Source organism: Rhineura floridana, chromosome 14 (genome assembly GCF_030035675.1).
Source record: "Rhineura floridana isolate rRhiFlo1 chromosome 14, rRhiFlo1.hap2, whole genome shotgun sequence".
In the NCBI taxonomy this organism is placed as follows: domain Eukaryota; kingdom Metazoa; phylum Chordata; class Lepidosauria; order Squamata; family Rhineuridae; genus Rhineura; species Rhineura floridana.
The window spans coordinates 12,642,096-12,659,224 of NC_084493.1; the positions used below are offsets into that span (position 1 = coordinate 12,642,096).

Sequence of the window (17,129 nt, forward strand, 5' to 3'; positions counted from 1 at the left end):
GAGGCTGGAGGCGCTCTTTCAGATAAACTGGGCCGAGACTGTATAGGGTTTTAAAGGTCAAAACCAACACCTTAAATTGGGCCCGGAAAATAACCAGCAACCAGTAGAACTTCAGCACTGGAGAGATGTGATCTCGCTGGAGGCTGCCTTTGATCAGGCGAGCCGCTGCATCTGTACCAGTTGCAGCTAATTGTATATTTATTGCTTCATTTATTTCTTATATAATTTGTTTATATTTGCATTCCATAGAATTCAAATTATAATACAAAAATGCAATATAAGAAACAAAAGAAGCAATAAAATGCAATTAAAATCAATATAAATATTTAATACAGATATACCATGGACCACCTGAATAAAACTTGTGGACCACTGGTGGTCCAATGCGGTTTCACTTGAACTGGGGTTCTTTTTAGTTAAGTATTTGAACTGTTTTATAGTGTTTACCTTTGGTTTTGCTGTTGAATGAACATGTATGTATTCATTCTCATCACATGCTTTGGATATTGGCTAAAACCCAGTTCACCCCAGAATAATTATAGTGATTATCAGGCTACAGAGGAGCAAATGGATTGTTGACCAGTCTTGAAAAAATAGACAGAGTTCTCTAATATGTTACCAAAAAATACCCTCTTCCATTAGCTAATTGTGCATAAATCCCAGTAATAAATTCTGCCATGTTTGTTTTCCTTGAACCTGTGCTCTATGCTAAAAGGAGTAGTTGAGAAAAAGCTCTTGGCCTGTCATCTAATGCTAAGTGAGTTGTCCTCAGCTGTGGGCTTTTCTAAATAGTTTTTAAGCTGCTGAGAATATATCTCTGTCTTGGCTTGAAGTACAAATTCGCTGGACCAGATGCTTAATGGTTTGTAAGGCTGTTTGTGCACATTGGGGTGAAGAGCCTTGGAGTTAAACCCACGAGCCAAACACGGCCCTTCAGGCCTCTCTTTCTACTTCTCTGGACTCTCTTTAGGCCACAACCCTCACTGGCCCAGCTCTTCACACACCTTAAGTGTTTTTGCCTGGCTGGAATATATTCTTGCCCGGTGATAATTCATGTATCTTGTTTGGATGGGGATGGAGAGATGTGTGTGTATGCAACTTCTGACTCGTGGATGGAATGTAGATCTAGTAGGAATAGTATTTGTTGCTCCTCCCACTTTTGACTCTGGCTCTGCCCACCACTGGCATGTGGCCTTTGGGAAGGTTGCCCATGAGGGAATGCGGCCCTTGGACTGAAAACGGTCCCCCGTCCCTGGGATACATGGAACACTGGTGTGACCGCCTTGGTGCTAGCTGGGACTCTAGGCAGTCCATTTCCATTTTTACCCCTGCACTGAAAAGATCAGCCCGAGACACCCACCTGTGTGAGAAAGACCACAAATAACGGTTTGTGAGGGATTCTCTCCGAGCAGAAACTCTGTAAGCAATACCTAAACAAAGGCACTGTTCTTTCTGCTCTGTGTCAATGCCTCTTTCAGCCTGAGAGTGGCATTCTCTTGGCAACCTTCCAGTGGCCATGGACCAGTGGTGGGCAGGGCTAGAGGCAGAAGTGGGCGGAGCAACAAATGTGAATTTCACCTTTGTTCAGTAGGCTAGTTTCTACACACGCAGTCACGCCCCTCTCCATCCAGGCAAGAAAATAAAACCTGGGGGAGAAAGCAGGGGCCATGAGGGATATGTCCTGTGGTAAGTCCTGAGGACCAGACAGCTGTGGAGACTGGTGGCTCCGATACCACTGAGGGCAGCAAATCTGCTCTGGGTTTTGGTCCGAACTTTCAAGAAGCTGTCCAAGGTGCTTTCATCCAGTACTCGGGGATACACTGTCTCTAACATGAGTAGTGTAGTGGCAAATTCAGAAGTATAGGGTGCCTTCATGAGAGTCACAACCATGCCCTTCCCTCTTTTTTTTTTTGCTGCTGGGTTGAGAATGAGATTCTTGTTTGTCTTCTACCACAGCAACAGATGTCCCTAGGAGCCAATCAGCAAAAAAGAAGAGAGTGTTAGCTACTGAAAATAATATTCTCAGTGGCTGACTCCTTTCATTCTGATCTGCTCTAATCAGCGGGAAAGGACAAGAAAGCATGTCAGAGGACTCTTCTCATGGCTAACACACTCTCTTTTCATGCTGTTTAGCTCATAGGATGCTAGAGATATTGAGACCCTGCTCCCAAAAAAGCAAGGGATCTAAGTCCCCTGAGACCCTGGATGACTACACCACTGCTAAACATGGAAATTCCAATTAATTAATTAGCCTTTCCAGTGAATGATCCTCAAGATGGCTTACAGTGAACTGTAATAGTACATGCACCTATCTACAAGCCCCAAATCCAGGAGCACTTTATAGTCTCCTGGGTGATGGATGGACCATTTATCTATTTTGGGTAATTAGATCCTCTGAACTTCTTTAAGGGCAATGAAAGGTGTGCTTGTGCCAGTGCAGTGTTTGTTGCACTGCAGTCTTACCTGGGAGTAAATCCTATCAAACTCAGTGGGGCTTGCTTCTGCGTTAGGCATGTAGAGTTGCTGTTGGGAACCTTTGGCCCTCCAGATATTGCAGAACTACAACTCCCGTCATCCCTGCCCCCTGGCCATGCTTGCTGGGGCTGATGGGAGTGGTAGTTCAGCAACATCTGGAGGGCCAAAGGTTTCCCTAACTGGTTTTAAGTAAGAAGGGAGGCAGGTGGGGGGCTGGCTGAGGGCAGAGCCCCATTTTAATTTTATTTCTATGCCGCAATTGTAATAAAACCTCTAAGCGGTTTACAAAAAACATTAAAATGATAAAGAAAAAACAGTTAATGACAAGTAATTTTAATAATCTTTAAAAAAAATTTTTTTTTAAAAACAGTAAGCTAAAAAGAGATCAAAGCATGTCAGCTTCTACTTGTCTGGATAGGCTTGCCTAAACAACAAATGTTTTAGGCATGCACCGAAAAGAATACAGCACATTTACCCTTCACGGACCAGCCTCTGCCATTCTGAGCGACTGGCAGTCATCCAAGGGAGCTTTGTGTGTTCTGTCAAACGTGCGGAAGAGAACATGTTGTCTCAGTGGGGTCACAGGTGGTGTAGTGATGTTATGGGGACAGCACATGAGGGCAGAAGCCCAGGGCCCAACTCAGTAAAATAAGCGGGAGGGGGCCCCAATTGCACGGCTGGCTTATTACATTTTAAAGCCAGATGAAGTAAGTCGCATCCCAGCTAAGTTTCAGAGTAGACCCACTGGGTGGTAGTCAGCTAACTCCTACTTAAGAGTAGACCCACTGAAGTTAATTGGCATGACTAACTTGGGTGCATTCATTTCAACGGGGCTCCTACTCCCAGCAGAGCTTAGTTTGTGTATTTATTACATGTACAAGCCGCCCTTCCTCCCAGCAGGAGCCCAGGGCGGCGGACAAAAACACTCTTTTTTAAAAGCGTGTTTTCAGTTGGAATACAGACCATTCAATGACTCGGCCTGTGCTAGTCATGTGCATTTCAATGGGTCTCAGAGGAGTAAAACTGAGTGGGACACCAGCTGTGCAGGCTAAAAGGTACTGCATAAGCCCAGGCCAGAGTCTGCAATGGCCAAACTGCACCAGCTCGGCGCCCCGGACTTAGATGGGCAAGGAAAGGTGCCGAGGCGTAAAGAGCCCTGGAGCTTTGACCGGGCGAGAGACAGCGGCGCTTGTTTACCTCCAGCTCCAGCCTCTGCCGGCCCCTCCCGGCTTTCCCTCGGATAGGCGACAAGATCGGCTCTTGCGCAACAGGTGGAGGGAGGCCCCAGAGCGAGCAGGCGGGCAGGCAGCGCCGCGATTCTGGCGAGCGGGGCTGGGCGGCTAGTCGCTTTCGAGCTGGTGAGTGTCCTTCCCTAAGGATATGTGCGAAGTTGCCTCCTTTGCCTTCTCTCTTTCCCAGTATCTTTCTTTCTGGGTTCCTTTCCTGCACTTTTTAAACAGCTGCGCGAGGTGGAAGCTCAACAGGTGAAGCTTTGCCCATCCCTGGCTCGTTCTGCCCGCAAAACTCCTCATCCTTTCCATTAGACACCCATAAAAAAAGAGTCCGGGCGTTTGAGCCGGTAAAGGGAAATGTGGAGCAGGGTGTGGGATTTCAGAGTTGGGTCTGAGCCACTGTTCAAGGCGTGTTTTCTCTTGTTACAGAGATGGGGACCCTATGGTAACACAGATTTTGTTGGACTCCAATATCCATCAGGCCCAGCCACCATGGGGAAAGGTCAGAGATGGTGGGAACTGAAGACCAGCACTCACAGGTTCCCCACCACACATGCTTAGGGAGATCATGCACAAGTCATGAAGATTTTTGGGTGAGTGGGTGGTTTTTCTTTTTTTTCTTTTCGCACTATACTTTTAATATTTATATAGCAGGCAGCTGTTCAAGAGGTGCAGCTTCCCCCAGGATAGAGATGGTGCGATGAGGAAGGCTTGTGTTGCCTGGATTGCTGCCTTTAATACACTTTTAAAATAGCCCAGTGTTGCTTTTGAAAGGTGGCAAGAACTCTAGAAGTTTGAAGTCTGCAGGCAGGCATGCCATAGAATCCTGACAGCTGTAGTTTGTTAAGGATCCTGGGAACTGAAGCTCTGTAAGGGGCAAACTACAGTTCCCAGGATTCTTTGGGGGAAGTGTTACGCGTTGAGTGTGCTTTCAATGTATGGTATGTTTGCAGATCATATCACCTGTTTTGTTGTTGTTATGTGCCTTCAAGTCGATTATGACTTATGGCGACCCTAAGAAACAGTGGCCTCCAACAGCATCTGTTATGAACCACCCTGTTCAGATCTTGTAAATCATATTACCTGTAAGCCCAGCTTATGCTCGAAGTTTAGTGACAGAGCACATGCTTTGCATTCAGAGGGCCCCAGGTTCAATTCCTGGCATCTCCGGTTAAAAAGATAGAGTAGGAGGTGATAGGAAAGACCCTGGAGAGCTGCTGCCATTCAGAGTAGACAATACCAGCCTAGATGAACCCTGATGTAGGGCAGCTTCCTGTGCAATTAAGTGTGCATAGCACTGCAACCTAATTGTTACTTGGAACGCCAGGGTGTGGCAAGGAAGTAAAAACCTTTCAGATAATTGGTATTGGATCCTTAAAGATAAGGTTACATTGACCTTCTCTTCTGCTTTTCCATCTGGTTGTGCAAGAGGTGATAGGTAGCCTCTAGGACAGGGATTGGGAACCTCAGGCCCAGGGACAGAATGTGGCCCTTGGGACTCTCCCCAGGTTGGGTCCCCTCTCAGCCCCTGCACTGTAACCTCCTCGAGTGCTTTTGGCTGGCTGTTTTGTGTCCTTGAACTTGTGATAATGCCTCTTGCTTCCCTGGATGGGGGAAGGAGAGATTCCTTGTCTGGGTGTTACCAAGGACGTTTGCCTGTGGCACTACTCACCCACAGCAGCCCCTGGAAGGTTGCCCAGGAGTGAGTGTAGTTCCCCATCTCTGATCTGGGACTTTTCAATCCCAAGGACTAGAGCCTTGGCAACATCAGGGAACTTCTGATTGTACATTGATGTATCCTAACCCTTTTTAAAAAATCCTTTTTGTCATGTATCACCTTTATCCCTTTTTAACCATGCACTTCCATGTCCATAACCCTGTAAGGGAAGTTTATGAGAAGGGTTTAGGAAAAGGTACAGGGAAGAACAGAAGGCAGAGTCAGAGAGGGAAAGGAGTCTTAGGAAAAGTAACTTGGCAGAGAAGAGAGGTGCACATCGCCAAGAAACAAGGAAGACTGAACTGCACATATTGGTTTCGAATTACCAGCAAAATGTTTGGCTGCAAGTCTCCAGTCCTATTTTTTTGGTAATATTTATATACCACTATTTTAAAAAATCAAAAGCGGTTTACAACATATAAAAACACATGATAAAACTGTATAAAAATTTAAATCAGAAATCATTAACTATTTATTTATTCTTTATTACTTGATTTATATCCCGCCCTTCCTCCAGGCAGGAGCCCAGGGCAGCATTTAAAAAATAAGTACATATTTCTATTTGCTTAAGGTCTCTCAGCCATTTCAAAACAGTTCACCATGTAAAAACAGATACAAAATTCACACGAATCACAATCTGATAACAATTTCTCCCCAAAAATCATCCATTTAGTTCAGTCAACAGATATGGAAATAAAACTGAAAATAAAAACGTACAGTGTGCTACCATAATCTTAAGAACAGAGCAAAATACAAAGGAAGGTATAACATACGTACCATTAGCTCAAATATACACACATTCAAGAAAAGAAATGGCCTAAGTAGCCCTCCAAGATGATCCTTCCAGCTTTAGATGGTTAATTGCCTTCACTAGGGAAAATAAAGTCTGTGGGTTGTATTCAGCTAACATTTACTCAGAGGAGACCCATTGAAATTAATGGTCCCAAGTTAGTCCTGGTCATTAATTTTAATGTCATAAATGTCAGCTGACTACGACCGAGCGTTTTGAGGTGACGTCATAGCTCAGTAGTGGGGCAGAAGGTTGCTGGCTCAATCGCTGGCGTCTCCCATTAGAAGGACCGGGAGAGAGATGTTGGGGAAAACCCTTCTCTCTGGAGAGCTGCTGCCAGCCAGAGGAGACGACACCGGCCTAGATGGATAAAATAGTCTCACCTCGTGCAAAGCAGCTTGCTATGTTGATCGGCCACTGGAATAGGATTCTGTTCTCCCAAGTGTATCTTTTGGTAATGAAAAGTGTTCTTCTACCTGCAGTCGTTACAATTACAGCTAATAACTTCCGCTGGAAGTGTAGCATTACAGGGTTGATGCGTTTAATAGTGCAAGTCTCAAAGGAAAGCTCTGTGATATGCTTCTGTCTTACTGCAACGTTCCTGCTGTGCAGACTGAAGCTGGAAATGCATACAGGCACAACCAGCCACCTCAACTCTCTCTCACACACACACAGTACGCTGAACGAGTTTTTTTAAAAGGCTTTTTCTGTGTACGTATCAGCTTAATGCTAGTTTCTTAGGTGGACAGAGCAGCCCTTGCCAGTTGAGGGTCCTCCAGCTGTTCTGGACTGCAACTCTCATCAGAACCAGCCAGGCTTCTTTTTACAGCTGTACAGATTGTAAGATCTTTGAGGCAGGGACCCATCTTATTTCTGTCACTCTGTAAAGGACCACGTACATTGATGGCTATATATTTTGTGTGTGTTTGTATTTATCGCAAACAGGGATCTGAAACGAAACACTGATGTGGTGTGGGAAATCTCAGGCCTATGGGCCAAATGCATCCCTCTTGGCCTTACCCCTCAGCAGCTTTGCACCCTCTTTGTTTTGCTTTGCATGGAATGTGTCTTTGAACTCTAATCATGCCTCTTTTGCCTGCCTAGGTGGAGGATAGACAGCAGTGTGCGAGCGTGTGTTAAAATTAGTCTATTGTACACAGGGGAAATTTACATTTGCTGCTCTGTCCATCGCTGCCCTTGGAAGTTTGCCCAAGAAGGCAATGCGGCCCTCAGTTCTCTCCCCTGCTTCATAGCCCCAGCCCCTAAAAGGAGCCGTCTTCAGCTCTGTACTGTTCAGCAGTAAACTACGGCTGTGGCAGGTCTGTGCGTGCTTAGCACTGAATAGAACTGTAGACAGCACAAACCAGACCTTGGAGGACATTGGCTATGCCTTGTATCAAGCATTTTTGCTGCCCAGAATTGGTTTAATTGGCTTTCAAAGGTGTGTTTAGCTGGCCTTTGGTTGCTGTCTTTGCAGCCATAATTCTTCTAAACTAAACATACCATAGTTATGGCCTGGGAGGGGAAATATATACAGGCCAAGGTTTCCTGAATTTCACAATCTGTTGTGTTTGTTCTGCAACTGCATTTATTGCATGTTGCACCATAACTTGGAGCATAGGTTCCCCTTCACTCTACTTTGTTGCTGGGGAAAGCTGCACCTGTTGGATTTCTTATGAAAGCCACCTCACAAATAAGCCCATTCGAATTTCTATCCCTCAAGAAGCCACTGGCGGTGGTTAGCATTTTTCTGGCGGTGGATAGTGTTTTGCTATCTATAACATGCAGATGTGCACCATTTTTTTTTTTATCATTTGGAATTGACTCAACCCGCAGCTGCTCTTGTCTTGAGTCTCCTGAACTGTTGCGCACAGAGGACTCTGGGGTTATATGGCTTGCTTTGCCCCACTTTTTACGATTGGAAGTAAGCCGCTGTTTAATAATTAAGCCACGTGCTCGGGCAAAGGAGGAAACTGAAGTCATAACCTTTTCATCAATCATGAGTTTGATAACGAGAGCTTTATTTACAGGGCAATCCTGGAATGTATGGCATTGAGCTATACGTTTATGCTGCCGCTGCCAAAAGGGCAGTGCCCTTTCACTGCCTTCTAAGTATACGGCAATTTTGTATCAAGGGAGTGTAAAAGTTAACCTTAATTCCTGGTGTCTGAACAATGTGCCCAACCATAATTTTATACCCTCTAATGCAGTACTTAATTTTTTTATACGGATCACTTTAAAATTGGTGGAGGTCTCAGCAGATCTTCGTTCATGGTCACGTGTAATCGCATGATGGCAAATCACAAACACCTGAAATTAGAGGTTTTGCAATAAAGACCAAAATGTGCTGAGCTTTCCTAAGAAATAAATTTCTTTTCTTTGGGATTTTTTCCTTCCTTTTCTGCAGTTCTTTGGATGCTGACCATTTTTTGTCTCCAACCTTCCGACCAGCGGCATGCCAGTAGTGGTCGGGGCCAAAGGCCAAAGTGGGTGGAGCAACCATTGTAAAATTTACCTTTGTGCCGTATTATTATTAATTAATTAATTTTATTCTATTCATTTATATCCTGCTTTTCCCCTAGAACTGGGACTCAGGGTGGCTGACAAAAATTAAAACAGGTACATGTTAAAAACATTTAAATAAAACATGCAGAAGTTGTAATTAAAATGTAATTAAACTAGTTATAAAACAATTTAAAACATAGCGATTAAAAGACACAAAATACAAATCAGTGAGGACTGCACCCTATTTAATATTTTATTTATTTATTTATTATTTGATTTATATCCCGCCCGTCCTCCCAGCAGGAGCCCAGGGCGGCAATATAAAAAATAGCCCTTGCAGTCAGCTCCCGAAAGCCTGTTGGAACAGAAAAGTCTCCACCTGTCAACGGAAGGACAGCAGGGAGGGAACCAGTCTAACCTCTCTAGGCTGCTTTCTGCACACACCCCTCTCTTTCCTCCATCCAGACATGAGACAAGCAAGAGGCATTATCAGAGTTCAAAGACATGCTCCAGCCTGACAAGAACACTTGGTGTGATAGTCAAAGGCCAGTGAGGGGTGTGGTCTGGGGAGAATTTCGAGGGCCAAGTAGAGAGGGTCGGAGGGCTGCATTCAGGCCGTGGGCCTGAGGTTCCCCACCCCTGATTTAAATGCATAGATTTGGAGCCATTGCATTCAGTTTGGCCCCTTAGTGCCGCTGAAGTTGTTTATTTTGTGGATTCCCCAAGACTATCAGGTGAATAACCTCTTAAATGTGTTCCAGAGGGGTAATCGTGTTAGTCTCTTCCAGCAAAAACAATGAAGGCCACTTCATTTGTCAGATGCAACTGATGAAGCAGACCGTCGTTCATGAACGCTTGTGCCGTAATGCATTTGGGATAGTCTTGAAGGTGCCACAAAACTCTTCCTTGCCCCTCTCCGAAGGGGTTAAATTAAGGTGAATGAGCGAGGGAGAAACAGATCTCTCAACCTGCTTTGCAAAGTCTGGGGCAGGAAATAGGCAGGAAACAGTTCATCTGACGACGCTGGAGCCAGGCTGCTGAACAAAAAGAGCTGAGTCATTTGTTACATGTGCAACACGAACATTCTCTGTATGTCACAGCCTTACGAAATCTGAGTGGATATCGTCCAGGCTTCCACACCTCCCACCGTGCTGTCGGAGAAGTCTGCAGATGTGTCAAAAGGGAAAGGAGGATAATGTGCAGCAACTCCCCTGTGAGGAAAGCTTGCAACATTTGCCGCTTTTTAGTTTAGAAAGAAAGGCAAGCAACATGATAAGAGGTGTATAAAATTGTGCAAAGTGTGGAGAAAGTGAATAGGCAGACTTTTTCACACAGTAGAATTTGGGGCCATGCAGTGAAGCTGAATGTCGGCAGTTTAGGACAGACAAAAGAAAGCACTTCTTTCTTCCTTTTTTTCCCGTCTGCAATGCCATAGTTAATGTAAGACAGAAGTGAAAACTTCCCAGCTCCTCCTCGTGGCTGCACCAGGAGAGGAAGGAGACAGCATCTGAGCCCGAAACTGGCTGAAGCTCATTCTTGTAATGCTAAACCATGATTTGCACCAAACTATAGTTTAGCATTGCATTCAAATCAGGGATGGGGGAGAACTTTGATTCAGTTTGCACTTTCCAAAACAATATTGGAACCAAACCATAGTCCTCCTTCAAACTTCACACTTCTCTGAATTTTCCAGTGCTGTTCTCTAGCCAAGTAATGTGTTCCAAACCATTTATTCTGGGATTAAGGTGCGCGTAAAAATGCATATGTTAGTGAAAATAACATTAAAAATGCATTATGTCTGTGAAATTTTTTGCAAAAATGTGTACATTAGGCAAAATTGCATACAGATATATGTATGTTAGGAGAAAAAATGGAAATGGACTGCCTTCAAGTCGATTCCGACTTATGGTGACCCTATGAATAGGGTTTTCATAGTAAGCGGTATTCAGAGGGGGTTTACCATTGCCTTCCTCTGAGGCTAAGAGGCAGTGCCTGGCCCAGGGTCATCCAGTGAGCTTCATGGCTGTGTGGTGATTTGAACCCTGGTCTCCCGGGTTGTAGTCCAGCACCTTAACCACTACACCACACTGGCTCTCTTATGTTAGGAGATATTCATACTATAATGCCGATGAATTTTCATGAGGACTTTAAAAAATGCAAACTGATGTAGAAATTTGGAGAGCAAAATATAAGCTTGGAAAACTGAAACGGAAATTAACAGATTCGCCCATCCCTGATCTAAACCAGCCCTCTGGATTGCTACTGCCTGTTAGAATAAAAAATGTTGGTCTAGAGGGCCAAATTGTCTTAACTTTATAGAATGCAGCTCCCTCTGTTCCTAATAAGTATGAAGTTGATAAAATAAAATAATTGTACTTTTCATGAGCCCAAATGTTATTGTCACTGCTGCATTTTGCAATATTGCAGCATTTGCATGAGCTTGAAAAAGTTAAGTAATGCAAACTACTGTTTACAATTTTATTATGGACATGTTTGATTTTATTCTTGTAGGCTGCCCTGAGTGCCCTATGATAGGGTAGATGGGCGGGATAGAAATATTTTAAATAAATAAATAAAATAAATAAACTTGGCATACTGCCCCAGTCACTCCTCAATACAACAAAAATTGTTTGCATTTCAGACTCCCCTAACATTTTGCAAACGCTTTAACAGAAAGTAAAATCTCTTTCAGCTGACAAAAACGTTTAAGAGGGTCTTCTCCATCTGGATTAATGTTACCGCACAAGAAAAAGATACAGACAAAAGCAAAAGTCTTTTCTCGTGGTTTATATCAAGACAGTTATTACTGGAAGTTTTTTGGAAAGTGTTTCTGGGAACAGATGTCGGTAAAGTTCTGATGGATGAGAGATGGCCCCTGTGACTCAGTTGGGGATGGTGCCTAACGCCAATAGAATTTAGAAGGCTTCCCTTTTCTTAAGTGACAGCACTGGTGTGGTAGTGAAGAATTTGAAGCCTGACCTAGAATAGATGGTGGGGAACCTCCAGCCTTTGGGCCAAATGCAGCCCTCCTGGTTTCCTTATGTAACTGTTAGGGTTCTCTTAAGGTCATCTCCTGTTCTCCAGAGCTCCCCCTCATTGGCCCTGTTCTGAGCCCTTGATTGCTTTTGTGGGGCTGAAACCCCTAACCCAGGTGTGGGGAACCTCCAGCCTCCAGGACCAATCATGCCCCCCCAAGGGTTCAATTTGGCCAGGGAGGCCATTTTCCCCAAACCGTGCCCACCTGTCCACCTGCTGATGTCACTAGTGAGGGTGGGCTTTTGAAGCCATGCTCCCTCCCACCCATCAGCTGATGGGTAGATCACAGTGCACCTTCAATCTCCTTGGAGTTTGAAAGCCCTGCGGTTTGCTGCAAAGTCTGGGGCTTCCAGGGGAAGTATCACCTAACATCACTATGATGTCAGGTGACTGACAGGTGGTTTGCCCTGCCCACCTGTCAACTTGGGCCCTCCAGGGGTGAGGGAGATGAAGATCTGGCCCTCCGGCCACAAAATGGTTCCCTACGTCTGCCCTAACCATAATAAAAAGCACCTTTCCTTTTTAATGCTCCCATCTTTCCTTACTGCTTCACAGATTTGACACAGACCAAAGATGGCGACAATTGGATTAATATCTTCCTGCGCCTGTGCCCGTTCAATGGTGCCTTTACTTAGGACGGGAATTCAACCAATGAGCTCGTCCCAATTGCACACAACAGCCAGGTCTGCCTCGAAGGATTACTACGAGGTGCTTGTGCTAGGGGGAGGCACCGGCGGGATCTCCATGAGCGCACGGATGAAACGGAAAGTGGGTGCTGGCAATGTGGCGGTGGTTGAGCCTCAAGAGGTAAAAGTGTGTCTGTCTCTCCTCTCTCCCCCCCCCCCAACCATCCCAGTGGGCTGGAAGTTCCAAATATTAATAGAGGCTTGACTCATACATATCGTATTCCTCTCCCACGGGTGTTCCAGACAGAATAATCTTGTGATGTACTCTCTCATTTTGTACTGGATTGGGAGGAAGGCTGTATAAAGTTGCTAAATAAAACAATGAACTGTCTGTGCATAATTTCTTTTACTTTATGATAGGCCTGTTGGAGAAGAAATTTCCTGCTCAAAGCTTATAGCATCTTTTTAATTCAAGGAGAACAGTGCGTGACAGGTTTGTGGGCAAGCGATCAGACAGAGTTGTACTCAAATAATTTTTCCCTGGGACAAGACGTCCTCCTTATGCCTCCGCTCCTATCACCAGGGTGGGATTAAGTGCAGCTCATCGCACATATGAATTGTGCCAGTTTTGTCTTTGTAACCGAGGGATGGGGGAGAAATTTGATTCAGTTCACATTTAAAGGTGAACCTACGTAAGTTGCGCTTTCCGAAACAGTATGAGAACCAAAACAGCCATTCTTTGAAATTTGACCTTCTCTGAGTTTTGCAAGTGCAGTTCTCCAGTGTACAAAAATGCATATTCTGGGTAAAGTGTGCATATTTTAGTGAAATGCATATTTTAGTGAAAATAACATACAAAAAGGCATTGTAGCAGGCAAAATTGCTCACAAAAAAGTTTATCTTAGGAGAAATCAACACTAGAATGCTGATTTATTTTCATGAGGACTTTAAAAAAATTGCAAACTGATGTGGAAATGTGGAGAACGGAACTTAAGAATGGAAAAATGGGAAGCTGAGAAGATTTTAACTGTCAGATTTGCCCATCCTTACTGGAGCCTGGTATTGTTTACTCTGATGGGCAGTGGGTTGCCAAGGACAGGTTTTCACTAGCCCCCCACCCAAGCTTCTTAACTGGAAATGTAACCATTTAGGCCCTGAGGTATGGAACTCTCATTTCTTACCATCTACTTAGCTGACAAGTGGAATGCTTCCCTTTATTTCCAATGTTCAGGCTCTGAGTGCTGTTCCTGATATATTATTATTATTATTAATTAAATGTATATCCCGCCCTTCCTTCCGAAGGAGCCCATGGTGACAAACATATCAACAAAATGTTTTAACGAGACAAAGAAAAGCATTCTAAAAACAGTTACAAACATTGCAAAACACAGTTACAGTTAAAAACATTCTTTCATCTGTGACCTTCAGGATGCCAGAACAGTCTCCTTCAGCCATCAAATGCCTGGGTAAAAAAGAATATTTTCAAATTCCTCCTGAAAGTATGTAGCCAAAACAGCCCCATCTATGCACAAGAGGGAAGGTATCAACAGGCTTAAGGGAAGCCTCTTTCTTTGTGTGAAGTGCCCGGTTCCAGTTTTTATTCTTAGACATTTTCATTCTCTTTGTTTCTGCCCTGGTGTCAGCTCTTATCAAGCCTTTTTTTTTTAGTGTGCAGTTGGACACAAAATGTGGAGCTGGAAAAAAAATTGTGTCCTTGGAAAGCTGATAATCTGCAGTTTGAAAAATGGGGGATGGTAATTAGACACGTTAGGCGTATGTGTTTATTAAGCATTTCAATGACAAGCAATGTCAGGGACGACATACACACAAACGATATAAAGATAGAATGTGCTCCGTTTCCATACTCAAAATGTCCAAACCGTATTAAAACACCTTCTTTGGGGCTGGAACATTCTGCACCTTTACTTTTAGGCAGATAATCCTTCACTGCATCTTTGTTAAATAACCTTGAAGAACCTCTCTTGTTTGGATGCTTGTTATGTTACTGAGATAGAGGAGATTCATAAATGAATTGTCACAGCAGCATATAGTTCGTAAGAACTACCGACTCCTGTTGAGAAATCACCACTGATCCAGGGCATAAGCAAGGAGGCCACATTCACATTATATATTTATTCGACTATTATTCCACTTTAAACACTCATGGCTTGCTCCAAAGAATCCTGGGAAATGTAGTTTGTAAAGGGTGCTGAGAATTGTTAGGACGCTCCTGTTCCCCTCAGAGTGCTACAGTTCCCAGAGTGGTTTAATGATTCATCCCTGTTCCCAGGGAACTCTAGGAATTGTTGCTCTGTTGAGGGGAACAGAGTCTCCTAACAACTCTCAGCACCCTTAATAAGCTAAAGTTCCCATGGGGGAAGCCATGACTATTTGAAGTGGAATAAATGTACAGTGTGAATGCAGCCTTCGTTCAGCCCTTTTGTTTAGTGCAGGGTGTCTGATAGAGCAGTGGTTCCCAAACGTTTTTCCCTACGGATCACTTGACAATTGCTGACAGTCTCGGAGGACCACTTACCCATTTTTCCTGCCTTTTTTAGCAATTGAAAGGCACTGTGCTAGGTGCAGCATGATTTTTAGTTGCATGTTTATTGCTTCCTTTGTTTCTTGTATTGTATTTTACTGTATTACAATTTGCATTCCCTAGAATTCAAACAGTTGTACAGTAACATACAGTAAAAGAAATAAAAGGAGCAATAAAAATACATTTAAAAATCACTATGGATATTGAACGTGGACATGCCGGAGATCGCCTGCATGAAGCTTGTCGACCACTGATGGCCCACGGGCCACAGTTTGGGGACCTCCATGAAAGGGCATTTGTGCAGTTGGAAAATCTGCTTGTAAACAACCCTGGCTTTTATCCTGGGCACCCTGTTGTAGCCTCTACTGCTGTCTTTCAGAATCATTATTATCAGCCACTCTGGACTTTGGTTGGAGCTGGGGCAAAACAGTTGGCACCTTCTTCGCGTCCAACGGCCAGTGTGATTCCCTCGGGTGTAAAGTGGATCCAGTCCAGAGTGCAGAAGCTGGATCCAGATAAGAGCTGTGTCCATTTGGAGAACAACCAAAGGGTAATGTGTGTTAAGGTCCCAACTCAGCTGTCTCCTCAATTGCCAGTTCATTTAACTCTGATAAATACAAAAACCAAAATATTAGGGAAGTGTTGTACCCAATCTAAGTACCAGACCATATTCACACCATACTTTTATTCTGCTATTCCACCATATATTTATTCTGCTGTTATTATTCCACTTTGGGGGAAGTCATGACTTCCTTCATAGAGCTACAATTCTCAGAGTTCCCTGGGAAGAGGGACTGACTGTTAAACTACTCTGACATGTGTCGCTCTGTGAGGGGAATATGAGTCTGCTAACAACTCTCAGCACCCATCACAAACTACATTTCGTAAGATTCTTTTGAGGGAAGCCTTGTTTGTGTAAAGTGGAATAAATGTCTGGTGTGGATGTGTCCTTACTCAGAGTAGACCCGTTGAAATTGATGGACATGGCTAACTTAGGTTCATTAATTTCAAGGGGTTTACTCTGAGTAGGATTCGGTCAACTACAACCCATGACTTCTAATCAACGTACCATCAGAGGTCCTTGTGTGATTGTTTTGGGCTGCAATCCTATATGCACACACTTACCTGGGAGTAAGTCCCATTGAACTGAATAGGACTTATTTCTGAGTAGGCATGCAGAGGATTGCACTGATAAAAGTGATGTATGCTAAAATTGCTTTTTAATATGTTTTTTTTTACTTTTTTTAAAATGTCTTCAAAGCTTTTAAAAAATGTTTTTAAAGTTGTTTTGTTTTAATGTATTTTAAAGTCTGTTTTTATGATGTTTTAAAGGATTTTTAGTGCTTTGTTTGCCGCCCTGGGCTCCTGCGGGGAGGAAGGGCGGGATAAAAATCAAATAATAAATAAATAAATGAGTGTTGTTGTTGTTGGCACACATTAATAAAATATAAGTCCTCATTGTGGGACACCATCTGCCTTGTGAGGAGGAGGAAGAGAGCAAGGCAGGCAGGCAAAGACAACATCATGACTTCCCCCAAAGTGTGCTGGGAACTGTACCTTAACCTTTCACAGAGCTACAGTTCCCAGTACCCTTAACAAACAACCATTCTTGAGATTTTTTGGGAGAAGTCATGTGCTTTAAATTTATTTTATTATAATCTATTCTATTTATTAGATTTATATCCAGCCCAGTAGGAGCCTAGGGCGGCAAACAAAAGCACTAAAAACACCCTAAAAATAACAAAAAACAGACTTTAAAATATATTAAAACATCCTTAAAAACATATTAAAACAAAACATCTTTAAAAACATTTTTATAAAGCTTTAAAAACATCTTTTTTTAAAAAAAGCTTTATAAACTCATTAAAAAGCAATTCCAACACAGACGCAAACTGGGATAAGGTCTCTACTTAAAAGCTTGTTGAAAGAGGAAGGTCTTCAGTAGGCGCCAAAAAGATAACAGAGATGGTGCTTGTCTAATATTTAAGGGGAGGGAATTCCAAGGGGTAGGTGCCACCACACTAATGGTCTACTTCCTATGTTGTGTGAAACGGACCTCCTGATCAGATGATATCTTGAGGAGGCCCTCACCTGCAGAAAATAGTGATCAACTGGGGATATAAAGGGTAAGACGGTCTTTCAGGTATCTTGGTCCCAAGCTGTATAGGGCTTTGTACACCAAAACCAGCACCTTAAACTTTAAATG

At 43.6% G+C, this 17,129-nt stretch overlaps 1 protein-coding gene across 5 annotated transcripts in view; it reads left to right on the forward strand.

Annotated features, from left to right (window-relative positions):
- The first annotated feature begins 3,520 nt into the window (after positions 1-3,520).
- SQOR (sulfide quinone oxidoreductase) overlaps positions 3,521-17,129 on the forward strand; it is a 31,141-nt gene continuing 17,532 nt past the window's right edge. The window contains exons 1-4 of one of the 5 annotated variants that reach the window (XM_061595728.1): positions 3,528-3,833; positions 4,137-4,300; positions 12,311-12,562; positions 15,303-15,473. In XM_061595728.1, coding sequence (XP_061451712.1) covers positions 12,329-12,562; positions 15,303-15,473 — 405 coding nt within the window. In that variant the 5' untranslated portion in view covers positions 3,528-3,833; positions 4,137-4,300; positions 12,311-12,328. Of the gene's footprint in view, positions 3,834-4,136; positions 4,301-9,480; positions 9,655-11,411; positions 11,566-12,310; positions 12,563-15,302; positions 15,474-17,129 lie in introns of those variants that run through there. The other 4 variants (XM_061595732.1, XM_061595727.1, XM_061595729.1 and 1 more) reach the window with 4 other exon arrangements.